Below are 14,910 nucleotides of genomic sequence, written 5' to 3'. Positions count from 1 at the left end.
CGATCAGCAGTTGCTGCTGCTTTCAAACATGCATGTCCACAAACACAAAGTGTTCAGATTGAAAAACTATCAATGCTATGCATGTTAGTCCTAATTTTATTTTTCTATAAAAATCCTAGTGATATAGTAATTTATAGTAATTTGTTATTGTTTTTCGATCTGTATTGAATGGAGAAAGCATGCAAAGCCGATTGAAACTTTTTATATTTTGTATATAGGTGTGGATGATATTTGTTTGCAAGATTATTTTCTAAGATAAAATAATAAAAAGCAAATTTGTATTATTTGGATTCTTCAGACTATTGTTCTTATCTTGAGGGTCATTTCACAATATTTCGGTCAATGTAACCTTCAACCTACTTCAGGTCTATCTTGTCACTTCTGGGGGTTTAAGGTTCAATCTTCAGAGTGGGCGATACTCAAAATACAATTGCTAATTACTTAGAATTTCTACCCAGTCATGGCTGACTGGATGAGTGTGCTAGCTACATAAATTATACAAACTGTTCCATTTGAAATTCTGTGCAAATTCCTGAGTTCAACAGAAAGATTTCCGATAGCCTCTGAGGTTTTCCTTGAACTTAGGGAATAACCAAAAGTCACAGGAAGTAAGGTCTGGACTATAGGGAGGGTGAGTAGCTATCCTGATGCCCATCTTGGTCAAATAGTTTTTGACAAGGATGGAGCACTCTTGGAACAAACTTTGTGCAATTCTTCTGCATCTTCTGTACCTCACGAATAATTGTGTGTACAGTTCCCACATTGACATTAAACTGTGCACTTATTGTCTCTACAGGTACACGACAGTTCTTATCTGTGAAATTTTTTATTTGGCCAATGAAATCTGGTATTCTGATTTCCTTACTCCTCCCACACCTCATCATCCCTCACAGACTCCCTGCCTTCTTTGAATCTCTTATACCACTTGAAAACATATACTTGATTCATGCAAGATGGTCCAAAAGCAGTCTAAAGCATTCCTTACGTTTTTGTGGCAGTTTTTCCAAGTTTAAAACAGTTTTATTGCATATCATTCTTCTAAAGTGTCCTCACGTTCAGGTTGTATTTTTGAAATTTACCAGCTATGACAATCAGGCTTTAGTAGGGTGTATTCTAATTCCTGCTGTAGCTGTTCATTTGGACCTGAAATCATAAAAATTGGCCAGTCATCTCATAAGATGTATAGCAATAACATACTGAATTTTCAAGAGTCTACAATTTTAAATGCCTGTACAAAAATGGTCTGGAAACTTATTGAAGGCACCTCATATCTTTCTGACCTTTTTCTACCACCTTCCTACAAGCGTTGAGAAAGTCTGAAATGTTCTTGTTTGCTCTTTTGGTGTAGATTCTAAGGAGAACGCTGTGTCTCTTCAACAAATATGGAGGTTCAAAATTGACTAAAATTAATTATTCTGAAAAAGAAAAGGATGGAAATATAATCGTTATTTGTATGTAAATAAGACTGACAATGAAAATTAAAAAAAAAAACATAAATAAAATTAACAGTTGAATATTGTAAACAAATATCATCTGGACCCTGTGTGTGTGTATGGATATATATTTATTTATTTATTTATTTATGTAAATAGATTGGGTGCTTCTTCATTATATTCAAAAATTGAAATATTGAATTGCAAGTAAGAACAATGGTATCTACTTAATTGTCATGTCGCAATAATGAACATATCCCAAAATTATGGAAAATGATCAGGTAGAAAATTAATTATTAATGAAAATAGTTTTCGAAGACAGTCAATGAAAATTGAATTTTGTTAAAAGAAAAAGAAACCGAAGACTTTGAATTGTAACAAGGGATGTAATTATTTTCTAAAAACTAGAAATCTTAGGCCAATTTAGCAAAACTTAATTTTCCTTGTCTTCGAAAACTGGTTTCATTAATAATTAATTTTCTACCTCATCATTTTTATAATTTTTGGATATGCCCATTACTGTAACATAATTAAATCTATACTCTTGGTTTGACTTGAAATTTAATATTTTGGTTTTCAAATTTCACTCTAATAATAAAGAAGCACCTAAAAAAATTTATAGTGCCTGAAATTGTGCTGTTATTTTGAATGTGTGTTGCTTTATATTTCATAGCTAGTTCTTTTTACTGTTTGATATTTTAAAAAGGTTTGAATTGTATTATTTTGCTTTATACATTTTTTTTTTCCAAATTCTTTTCTTCTGACTTATGTTAGTCAAAATCTTCAAAACTTCTGATGGACAAAGTTAAAAAGCCATGTTGCCTCGCCATTTTCTGCCATCTTATATCATCTGTTTTCAGTTTATATTTACTAAACACACATACATTTAGGTATATAAGGTTATAAGGAATTCGTCAGTGAAAGGATGACAAATTTGACCGAGATCAAAGCAGTAGTGAAAGTAGAGGATGAAAATTGGAAGTAGGTTGTGGGGAAAAGTGCTGTGAGAGTAAGATGGGGAAGAGGAAGAAAGTTTACATGCTAATAAATCTTGGGACAACTTAACATAAAAAAAAAGTATTAACTTGACAAAAAAAAAAAAGAATGAATGCTAATATAGCACATGCAGTGGTAAAGTTAACAACTTCAATCTACATTTGTTTTTTAAAAAAATGCTATGTTTTTAAAGATTCAGCAGAAATTTAGAAAACATTATTATCCAGTTAGAAAACAAATTCGGCTGCCTTAATCTAAAAAATAAAATAAAATGAAGCAAGTTTTGTTGAAATACATTAATAAATTTTTAGCAAATTTTATATTTTGTTGAATTATTTTTTTTTTTTCACAAGTAAATATAAAATTTACTTTCAATTTTTATTGTATCTAAACCATGATTCACAAATAGTAAGGAAAAACACTTTTTATAACATAAAGCAATGTCTATTTAAATGTTATAAAAAACATTCAATTTAGATTTTGTTACTTTTCAGTGAATTTTTTTTACATCAATTATAATATATATTGATTTAGTGTCAATTTTTATTTTTAGAAACGTTTCTGACTAAACTTTCAGCATGTACTGAGCCTTAGCTTAAACATGTATGCACACATGTACCCAGAAATATTTGTTTCAATAAAATTTGATAGTAAATCGATATATATTATAATTGCTATTGGAACTATGAATACAGTAAGATTCATAAAATTACTTATTTCATTTCCATAGCTAAAAGTACACCTGGAATATATATTTATATATATATATATATATATATATATACATTAGTGATGGGACGATTCCAATATTTTTCCCAAATCTGACGCAATTACGGATTTTGTGCTAAATTCACATTTCTGATACAATTTCTGATTCCAATTAAATCTCTAAATAACTATAGAGTCATTATTTTTCCCCGATTACTGTAAAAAAAAAAAATAAAAAAAAAACATGTTAAAAAATGTGTAGATATTTTCTCAAACATAAAAATATGCTTGTAAGGAATGATCTATACATTTTAGTTTAAAATCAATAGCTATTTATAATTTTATCAAGCCTGCCAACAGCAGATTTTCTTTTAAATAAAATAAGAGAAAAGAATCGTTTTTGGCATCGGAAAATTGGCACAATTTTTTTCCGGTTCTGATACTCTAAAAAGTTACACTTTTTCCGATTTCAATTAATCGTCCCAACACTAATATATATATATATATATATATCCACACTCCTTACAACTAAACAAAAGTAATTTCACCCTGTATGTAAACAACTGGTGGATGGTGGAGTAATGGACATCATTTGTCCTTCAAATCCATCTTATAATGCTTTTCTAATCTTATTTTTATCAACAACAACAGCAGCAGTTACATACAAAATGTCCAATCGTTTTTAAACAAAAAGTTATGTCTTTCTTTCAATACGTTAGCATTTGAAATGCAATCACCAAAAAAATACAAAATTGTGATATTCATTCTCTCACTGTCCAGGTGCAAAATATTCAAGGATCTATTTAATCTCAGGCCCGCTTCTATATATGTCGCCTGCTGTGATGTTACGTTTCTCGTTTTTCATTAGGAGCCCATTAGCAGCATGCCTCGGTCATTAAATAAAGATGATTCTAAGAACACCGTTAGCCCCAGTCGGGGAGTTGTGGAAATTGTAAGTATTTTCTGCACCTAGCACTACTATTCGTTTCTTTCTCGGATGACCACTAACTTGGCTTTTTATCAACCTCTTGCTACTTTGGAAGATTTTTTTCATCCACTGGTTGTCCAGGTGATAGACGCCCACATCCCCCCAATCCAATCTGGTTTGATTTTATCGGCTGTATCTTTTTTTCTTCTTTTCTTTCTTAATAAAGACAACGCAATAAATGCATAACAACCAGTTACATGTCTGAAATAACAGTTTCCTCAAGTACATTTTGTTGATGTGGCCACGACTCTGCCACCTTTTTTTTAACATCTTTAGTACTCAATTTAGTTGTTGTCCAGAATTCAACATCAGTAAAAACAACGATAATACAGAATATTCTATGATGTATGTACCCGTCACAAAACGAAAATGTCATATTCTAAAAATCATGTAAATTGATCAAGTATTTGAAAAAAAGATTTTTTTAATGTTTTCTTGACTCATGTTCACCCCTAACAAGGCATATCACCACTTGGATGTAAGGGACTACTATTTGGGACCATGTCCAGGAAAGATTAACGAGATCTTCGTTTACATTACATCTAAACTTCTGCATATCAATACAGTCAAGGAAGCAGGTAGCAGGAAGGGAATTCCAAAGATGCTGTTTGAGAGAAGAAACTATTAGAGTAGAAAGCTTTTCTGGCATTTAGGGACCGCAACAGTGAAAGGTATGTGATTTTGTTGCTAAGCAAGTTTGTCGGGGATATGTATGTCGAGCGGGCACAAGATTTTTTTTTACAATTTGTAGCAATTAATAGTAAATTATAGCCATTACAAGACTGATTTTGATCTCTGTAGTTTGAATTTATCTCCCTTTATTTATTAAAGATGGCAGAGCAAGACTTTCTTGCTTTCTCATAAAACATATTTCTTTTTTAGTAAAAAAAAAAAAAAAAAAAATGCTTGATCAATTTATGTGATTTTTAAAATATGATATTTTTGTTCCTTGAAACATGCATAAAGATTTTTTTGAATTTTTGTTTTTTGATTAGGTTGAATTTTGGACAAGAACCTCCAATTTTTCTAAAAACAAACAAAACAATTGAGTGCCAAATTCTCAAATTTTGATATAATTTTAAAAATTCTTTTTAAACTTTTTAAATTTTTTAAAGAGAGTTCAATTTGCTATACAAGTTTAACATAAAATAATCCAAAGGTTGATCTTTCATCAAAGACTACAGCATCCTTAAGATGTTTGTTTAATTTTTTGGAAAGTAACATTTTTTTGGATTGCTACATATTCATATATTAAAAAAAAACTTCCATTTTTCTAAGGAGATTCAATTTGCTATTCCAGTTTATCATAAAACAATTTCCTTGTTCAAAATTTTGAAAAGTTAAAACTAGATTTTTGGGCTAAAGAGAAAAAAGATTTAGTAATGGGACCATTTTATGTTAAACTTATAGGCTTGCTAAAAATTGAACAAGTAATATTTTCAACAAAACTTTTTATATAATTTGGGAAGTTGATATTTGTTAGCATTCCAGATATTTTTATTTAAACAAAACTTTTAGATAGATGGGGTTAAATTTTATTTTCACTAAAAAAGATTAAGATATGAGAGAAAGTGTGTGTGTGTAAGTAAGGTTTTGCAGCATGATCAAAATTGATTTAGGAGACGATTGAATTACCTCTGCTAGCAATAAGGTTTGAATCGTGTATTTATTGAAGGAAAATAGGTTTGAACCACATTTTTAACTAATTATGTAAAAATAAGAATTATCAAAGGGATAACTTATTTCAAATTGAAAAATATAATATAAGTTGTCTACTTTATATGCAAACAAATTTTCCTAGCCAACGCTGGATAGGTACAGTTTGTATTTTTTTTTTAAGAGAGAATTTTTCAACTGACTTGAAATGAAAGATCTACCAGATCTGTTGCCAAAATCATTAGAAAAATGGTTGGATCATTCTACTGCTCCAGAAAGTATCTCACTCCCGATAAAATTTTCTATCTATGCAAGAATTAAATATGTCCTAAGATGGAGTACTGTTGTTACATCTTAGGAGCTCATAAGAGTACATTTTCCTGCCTTGACAGGGTATAAAACTGTCTTCGAAATCTAGTGGGCAAAGACCTTTTCATCTCCCTACTTCCTCTTTTTCACAAGAGACGTTGCAAGTCTATCTCTGCTTTATCGTTATTTATATGGTAAGTGCTCGACTGAGCTTCTATCTATGCCCCCCCCATAAAACATTCCCAACAAATACTCATCTAGTTATAACCATCAGCAATCTCCTCCACTCTCTATCCATGCTTTAAACTAAACAAAAAATTCCATAAACAAACTTTCTTTCCTAAAACTGCCAGTCTATGGAATACAATACCGTGGGGCTGCTTCCCTGCTGACTATAACATGATCGTTTTCAAGTCTAACGTAAACAAGTTATTATTGAGTTGTCCTTGTTAAATAATTAAGCCCTATCCAAGTTCCACCATTACTGATCATTTTGTTTTACCATCTGTCTTAGATTTATTAACCTTTATCCTGTGTTATATGGTCGATCCTTTCTGTGATGATTTATCTGTTCATCGCTATCGCGTATATATAATCATATCTACAAAGATGCTGCTAATCAATATGGCTTGTTCCAACTGTTTTGACAATCAAATATGAAGATGGTTTCATAACAAAAATGCGTTTGTTTAATTATTATTTTACCTGTCAGTGGTCATCGGACATATCGTGCAAGAGTGGTGAAGGTGGAGGTTGGAATTGATGAACTAACAACATAATGATCTCTTCGTCTCTCTCTATCTTTGTGTTTGTTGAACCTCGTGATTTTATTGACAATTTTCTCCTTTGTTCCATCAGAGGTTAATATGCATGTACACGTCCAACCTGGATCTTTTTGTTCCATCAGAGATCTATATGTGTGTACAAAGTCCAACCTGGTATTTTCTCTGCTAGCATGGAATTTGTGTGCATGCATGATCTCCAAGTTCCTTTATCCAACACCTGGAGCTGCTTCCAAGCCTTGATAAGCGGTGACTCTCCAATTATAAAAACATAGCTCATCCACACAGATGCATTCCATGTAAGGAATGCAGGTCTTTCCACCATTGTGTATTGGAAAGCATAATTTGATCCAGAGGATGTGAGAGGATATCAGTCAAACGAAATATTAAATAATGGGAAAAGAATTTTTATATAAATCATCACAAAGAAAGTGAGGCAGTCAGTCGAAGAGAGAACAAGCTTGACATTTCTTCACCTCATGCACCTTCAGAGATGTCAAAACACCAGAATTAACTTAAAATCTAAAGATGATTGTTGGTGTGAAATAAAAACAAAATATTATTTTATAGATCAACTGTGTTGTGTTTTACTCACTGTCAGAGTAATATATATATATATATATATATATATATATATATATATATATATATCTGGGACCAGTGACAAAAGTAGATTTAACAATTCTATAAACTGGAAAGCACATTTCGGAACAACTGGTTGCACTGAATAGCTAACACTAGAACACTTGGTAAAAATTGAATTATTAAAAAGAAGACCTTATTTTCATGGTCGTGTAATTATAAAGGTGCAATAATTATTTTTAAGTTTATTTTGCAACAATTTGATTTGCAAGCAAATAAAAATTTTAGAATTTTTAACTAAAATATGATTTTTTTAAAAGAATATAACAGTAAATGTAGTCTTGGTTCTTTGAGACTCTTATGACGGTGAAAAGAAAATATTATCAGATAAAATATAAAGACTTGGAAAGATATACATGGCCTAATCGTAAGATCTTCTCTGGGTGGTCGTTTGTCTAATGTTTGTATAAAAAATATATAATTTAATTATTTTCTCAGACATGTAATATTTTCAACTTCTCATCCCTGAGACATGCAAGGTAATTTCAATTTATAACGTCCTAGGGTTAACATTGACAGTCAACATGAATTGGAACAAATATATTGAGGTAATTGCCAAGGGCTCTCTCTACCGTGCTTAAAGGCTACTCACACCTGAGAGTATTCTGTATCTCTACAAAGCCACTATTTGCCCATGCATGGAGTAGTTTTGCCACATCTAGACTGGTGCATCTGCCACTAGTCTCTCACTCCTAGACAAAGTTCCGAAAAAGAGTCCCCCACCTGATAGATCCTGAACTATCAACTAAACTCCAACCTTTTTTTTTTTTTTTTTTTACACAGTGATCACCACTTATCAAGGCCCGGAAGCCACTCAGGGATAAGAGTTATTGCAAGTACATTATGTTAGTGTGGAGATTTGATGAAGTGTTTAATTAAGGGGGCGGTTCATTAGGAATTTGTTAACATTGGACTTGAAGGCATCCAAGTTGTAGTCCAGAGGGAAGCAGGCAGACGGAACAGAGTTCCACAGGCGTGCAGTTCTAAGAAAGAAGCTTTGTTCATGGAATCCGCGTTTTGATTTAGGCACAGATATAGAGTGGGGGAAGTTTTTCACAGTGGATTCAGCTAGACGGGTGTTTTTCGTAAAAGATTGGCGAGGGGGGACCAGAGATTGGAGTTCAGACGAGCACCTGCCATGAAAATAACGATAAAACAAGGATAGGCTCGCAACGTCTCTTCTGTGGGAGAGAGGTTGCAGGGTAGAGAAAAGGGCATCCCCCACTAAGCCACGAAGTCTATTTTGTACTCTGTCAAGGCATGATAGGCTGTTTTGGGGCGCTCTGTCCCATCATCGAAACGTGGCATCCTTGTGCCTGTTTTACAAGTATTTCAATGGCAAGTGCTCTGAACTCAAAGCACTAGTACCTCCTCTACAACAATACTCTCGACAAACCTGACAAGCAGCAAAATCCCCCCCCACATTGTAGAGATCCCTAGATGTTGTAAAGTCTTCTATTCAAATAGCTTTTGCCTTCGAACTGTTGAACTTTGGAATTCCCTCCCAGACTCCTGCTTCCCTGACTGTACTGACATGCAGAAGTTCAAGTGTAATGTAAACAAACATCTCGCTGCCAAACTCTCTAAATATTATCCTTACAAATCTGGTTCCAAATAGCAGTTCCTCATGACTAAGTGGGTCGGTGCCTTGTTTGGGGTGGAAAAATAAACAGAAAGAAAAACTGATACCTGAGTATTATAGTATTCTTGTCTTCTTGTCTTTTCCTTTTCTGGTGTAGTTATAAGAGTTAGAAGTGGATGGAATAAATTTAGGAAACTTCTGCTAATATTAACTTGCAGAGCATTACTGCTATTGAACAAAGAAAAAGTCTATTAGGCATGTATATGCAATGTGCTTATGTATGGGCGTGAAACTTAGCCATTGAGATTGTGGACATGTGTTGCATGAAGAGCTGTAATATGAGAATGAAACCATGGATGTGTAATGTGTAATAACAGATGATGACCTCATAAGATTAAATCTGACAGTGTAGGGAGATTTGTGCAGAATAAAAGACTTTGATGGTTTGGTCACATTGAAAGACTGCATGAGCAGTCGCAGGGTTAGTTGTCAGGAGAATGTCAATAACCTTGAAAGAAATGATAAAGATAGATTTGAGAGAAAGAGGGATAAATAAACACTTAGCCAGAGATAGGTTAGTTTGGAAGTCAATTTCTAAAAGCCGCCCAACACATGTCAGCATGTAAAACAGACATTAACCGAATATGATGATGATGATGATTTCTAACAATAAGAATAGCTTTTCTTAAATTGTCTGCTTGGATTTTCTTTCGTTTTCTAAATTTTGTTTCTGTTCAGAGTTCCCCTATATTAAAAAAACAAATATAAAGAAATAATTAAAAAAAATGTATGCTGTATGTACATGTGACAAAGTGAAAATATCATATTCCAAAAATCACATAAATTGATCAAGTAGTTTTATTTTTATAAAGAAAATCATCTGAAAGTGATTAATGTGAACTTGTAGACATTATATCATAAATCTTACAAATTTTTAATTATTGTTGAGTTATCGCCCTTGTTTCTTGAGATTTTTTTTTTTTTTTTTCAAAATGGTGAGTAAAACAGTTACTTCATCAATACTCCAAAAATTTGATTTATTTAAAAATAAAATTGATTTTAGGTGATTTTTGGAATAAGATATTTTCGTTTTGTCACAGGTACATACATACATACATGCATACATACAGATTTTTCTTTATTTTTGCTTTTTAATATTGGGGGAATTTTGGACAAGAATGAATTTTAATGTTATTGTTTCTTTCTACTTTTGGTGGATCACTAAACGAATCCTAATTTATTTGGTCCAACAATTTATACTTTTTGTTTGGTTGGCATATGATTAAACTGCATGTTTTATGTTGGTTTCTTAAAATCTCTCTGAATGGACACTGTCATAAAACGAGGTTAGTTTTTGATGATTGTAATTTATTTTTCAGAAAGTCAATTTGTTCTATTAATAGTGCACATGTACCGAAACAAGTAGTTATTTTCAGACTAGAGCATTATAACGGACTCAGAATGCCAAGTAATAAAGCGAAGTTTTTCTTTTGACTATTTTACGTAACACTGTCTACTTATATTTTTACTACGTTTCAGCAGGTACACTCCAGCCTTCTTCAGATATATATAAATTATTTGTATGAAATCTATGATACATATGTCGGAGATGTACCATAGTTTCATTGCAGTAGATCAGCCTTTTAAATGCTTTTAAAAATCCAAACAAATCGTCAGCAAATTACAAAATGAAAAACAAATGAAATTGTTTTTTTTATTGCTGATGATTTAAAGGGCAGATCCACTGGTTTTTATATAAATAATTTGTATTTTAGCTTTCACATTTGCAATCGAGCACTTCATTGATTTCTTTTTAATGCATCCTGACACCATATATATATATATATATATATATATATATATATATATAGAGGGTAATTTTTTTTTTTAAAGGCAGTTAATTTTAAATTGACAACTCTATTTTCTTTAATTGCATATTTGGCAACTATTGGTTGTAAATGCCAAAAATTAATCTTTAGAATAAACCACATATTTGTATAATAGAAATATTTTTCTGTGACTTATTTTAATGTAAAGTTTGCTGCCTCTAAAAAACAAAAACATCCTATAATATATATATATATATATATATATATATATATATATATATATATTGTGGAAATCGCTCCAGACAAGGCATTAAATAACTTGATGCAAGAAACTAAAATAAAAAAATATTACTTCAAGGGCAAAACCTCGCCAGCAATAAATGTTAGATTCCAACCCAATACAGCAATTCTTCCCCCTTTGTCAAACGTCACTCATGGAATCTGAGGATTAAAGGACAAAATAAGGAAAGCAAGAATTACAAATACTGCCAAAAATAAACTTTGCATTCACTTTCTACCTTGTTTATATTGTTTATTCACGGTGGTGTTTTTTCCATATTTAAATACTAGCAGTTCCACCCGGCTTTGCTCGGGCTCTGTGTACTGTTCATAACTTCATGTGCATATATATATATTAAAGTGTGAATATGTACGGTAATGCTTTTCTATATAGTAGGCTTTTTTAACTACCACAGAGAAAAGTTGGTAGAGACCGCAGATGTCGATTTTTTTTTTTTTTTTTTTTTAAACTTTGAACCCAATTTTGACTCCTTAATATTTATTGTTTTGGGCTCAAATTAAATTAAAATATTCCAACATTCGACGTTATGACCAAACAAAGTAGTCTAGTGGATTCAGGTCGGGGGAGAGAAGGGTACAAAGTCTTAACACTCCTTATGAATCCCAACTCTGGATTTCTTTGGAATTGTGGGGCAGCACCGAGTCTTGCTGCCGCACCCAGGGTCTGTCAGCGGCCACCTGATTGCAACAGGGGACCCCACTCTTCAGCACATCCAAGTACACTTTGATGTTGATTTTCAAGTCGACTTCGAAGATATGAAGTGGTATGATGTGGCCTGCACTTTAAACCACACCAAAGACCATGACCATGTAATTTGTTTTCATCACCCTGGGCTCATCTCTGTTATACATGGCAATCCATTTTTGAGGGTGCTGGCAATGGTCCTGCTGTCATAACTTGGATTGGTAGAGAGCATAAGTTGTACAGTGGCGCATCTCCGATCTCGCTTGTTGAACATTGTATCACTTTCAAACATGATAGAAGGCTCCTATCGCTTTTGGGATTTTTGCACAACTCGCCAACTGGTTGATGGTCTGCAAGAAAAAGCAGAAAACCATTTTTTATCAAACGGAAATAAATTTCTGTTGTCTTTTTTAGGACAACAATTTTATTGTTCCATCCTGTAAATTATCCAAATTTGCTAAGATTTTGAAAATTTTAATTTTGTGCAATGTAACTGATTTTTAGTAGAGGGTGGGGGAAGTGTGCTTCATTTACTTAAAACAAAAATAGACAGTCTGTATACATAGGGTATCATTGCTACCAAACATGACATTCATAGGTTTAATAAAGTAAAATTAGTGGCTAAATAATTTTTATATTATACCTCTCCTAAACTTGCAAGTTTAAGTTGACTAGAAACAATGCCAGGATACGCAGACTGGTGTTATTTCCTTCTCCTAGACTAGTTGCACAACCAAGGTTTGAGAGTCTAGTCTACCCTACTATTTAATCCATAGCTAGAGGGGAGGATATATGGATTCATACCTTTCCCAAGGATATTAGTGAAATTGATAAAATGGCCTCAACAGAACTCGAAACCAGCACATGCAAAGTCCACATTCCATATCAGTAACCATTGTGTGTGTGTGTATGTGTGTGTGCGTATATATATATATATATTAGGTTGTTGGATAAGAATTGGTTTAAGAAAATCAAAGAATTTTAACAGCAAAAGTAAGTTTGTGTGGGATCCAAGCTGCAAATTTTTGTGTGAATCCCATCAACTGAATGTGGCGTGAAATTGTCGCAAAATCACACTTCATCTTTTCACCCAATTCTCTACATGTCTGATGGCCAACTTTCTTAAAAAAAAACCTGTGTTGGTCTTTGTCTATCTTGATTGGTCTTTTGGAACGAAGATCATCATTGAGGTAAAAATTACCATGTTTGAATCTGGTAAACCAATCTCAAACAGTTCTCTCGGCCATTGCGTTTTCTCCATATATGATACAAATATCCTTGGTCACTTCACTCGCTTTTTGACTTTGATTAAAGGCGAAAAGAAGGTGTTGAAAATGTGATTTTTTTTTTTTTATCTACTTGACCATCCATTTGACGGTTCTGGAAAACGAGAAAAAAATTATATGAGCAAAAAAAGATGACCATTATCTTGTAGAACAGAATACATGTTTTCTAATTATATATAACACTTTGCCAAATATCAAAACATGTTTTAGAACAAAAATTTTTTATGAAACTGCGGGAACTTATGCAACAACCTTATCATCCACAGACAACTGTTTTGCTGTATCACAGATTCTCAGTATGGCTAGACATTTAATTATTCCAAAGAGAAAGAGACCTGTAATACATAGAATCTGTTTCAAATTTCCAAAGAATAAATTTTGTTGTTTTGGAATTCATTTTTCACACACACACACACACACACATATATATATATAATAAACAATATAAATTATGAGTTTAACCATAATATTTTAGAATGCTTAGCTTAGTAATTGACCACAACAAATCCTTAGCTGGAATATAAAACAAAATTTTTTAACTTTTAACCTTTTTGCAATTTTTAATTAATCAAATGGTAGAGTCAATATCGCATACTTTCATGCACACGTCAACATAGCGGAAGTGAGGATGACCAATTTTCTTTTTGCCAGTAGTATGTTCATAATAAAGAATGTCTTTTCGGATTCCTCCGTTGTCCATGCAGTGCACATGATCTCTCCAGCATAGGCATCTTTGGCAAAGGAGGGTGAATATGGAAGGTATACCAGCCCTTGTGAGCACAGCATTATTTGTAAATTTGTCTTTCTAAGAAATTCCAAGAATGCTCCACAAACTACACATGTGAAATATATTCAGTTTTCATTCTTGGTGGCTGTAGGTTGAGATATATTGTAGACTAGTGGGGGTGCCCGGCGTTGCCCAGGTGTTTGGAGGTGTAAAAGAAAAGAAAAATTTTGGTAGGTAGGTAGGCTTGAACCCGAAGCCTTGAGAAGTTGGAAAAGAAAGTGATAGCCTGATAACTTTCCATGAAGCTAAGAGGGCAGAGGAACTGAGAATGGTTGAAATTAAACGATTAAAAAGTTACGTGACAGGTGCGTAAATTTAATGAGGTCAAACATCACACCATAGGGGAATGAAATCCCGCACTTAACTTTGGCTTCAAGCCAGTTTTTTTGTTTTGTTTCCCCAAGATGATGGCGAGTGTCGAAATGAATAGTAATTGTCTGATATGACGGGTTTTCCCTGCATTAATCAAAGCTCATTGCTTTTCTGGACCTCCTGGCGAGAGTGCCAGGGAGACTCGTTTGCTATGGATTCAGTTTTACTTTTCTACTGAAAAGCCAAACAAACATGCGGAGATCAAGAAATAGCGCGAAAATAGCATGTAAAAGTCGCTCAAATAAAAGATAGACACAACCTCCTTTCGTAAATCATAAATATTATAATCTAGGGAGTATATAAAAAATTCTAAGAAACAGTGCCCCCCCCCCCCCGAAAAAAGCCTTTGCTGGACATATTAAAAAAAAAACGCACACACTAACACACATTTTCGCTTTTATATTATAGATTATTTAAACAAAGGGTTACAATGGGATGGTGAAAGATATTCAAACAGCTTTGCAATGGTCAATAAATTATGTAATAGGATTCTGCTTTTCCCGTTCTTACAGATATATTTAGTTCAGTATAATTGACTTTGTGTTTATTACTAAC

At 32.8% G+C, this 14,910-nt stretch overlaps 1 protein-coding gene across 1 annotated transcript in view; it reads left to right on the top strand.

Annotated features, from left to right (window-relative positions):
* LOC145245779 (signal peptide peptidase-like 2A) overlaps nucleotides 1-14,910 on the top strand; it is a 199,833-nt gene that overhangs the window by 121,722 nt on the left and 63,201 nt on the right. The window contains exon 13 of the mRNA XM_080107396.1: nucleotides 4,006-4,089. Within this exon, the coding sequence (XP_079963522.1) occupies nucleotides 4,006-4,089 (84 nt within the window). The remainder of the gene's footprint in view (nucleotides 1-4,005; nucleotides 4,090-14,910) is intronic.

The sequence above is a fragment of the Euprymna scolopes genome, chromosome 23 (assembly GCF_053919585.1).
Source record: "Euprymna scolopes isolate OS-2025 chromosome 23, ASM5391958v1, whole genome shotgun sequence".
In the NCBI taxonomy this organism is placed as follows: Eukaryota; Metazoa; Mollusca; class Cephalopoda; order Sepiida; family Sepiolidae; genus Euprymna; species Euprymna scolopes.
The sequence above is the reverse complement of the archived record's forward strand: the minus strand, read 5'-3'. Positions and strand labels throughout refer to the sequence as shown.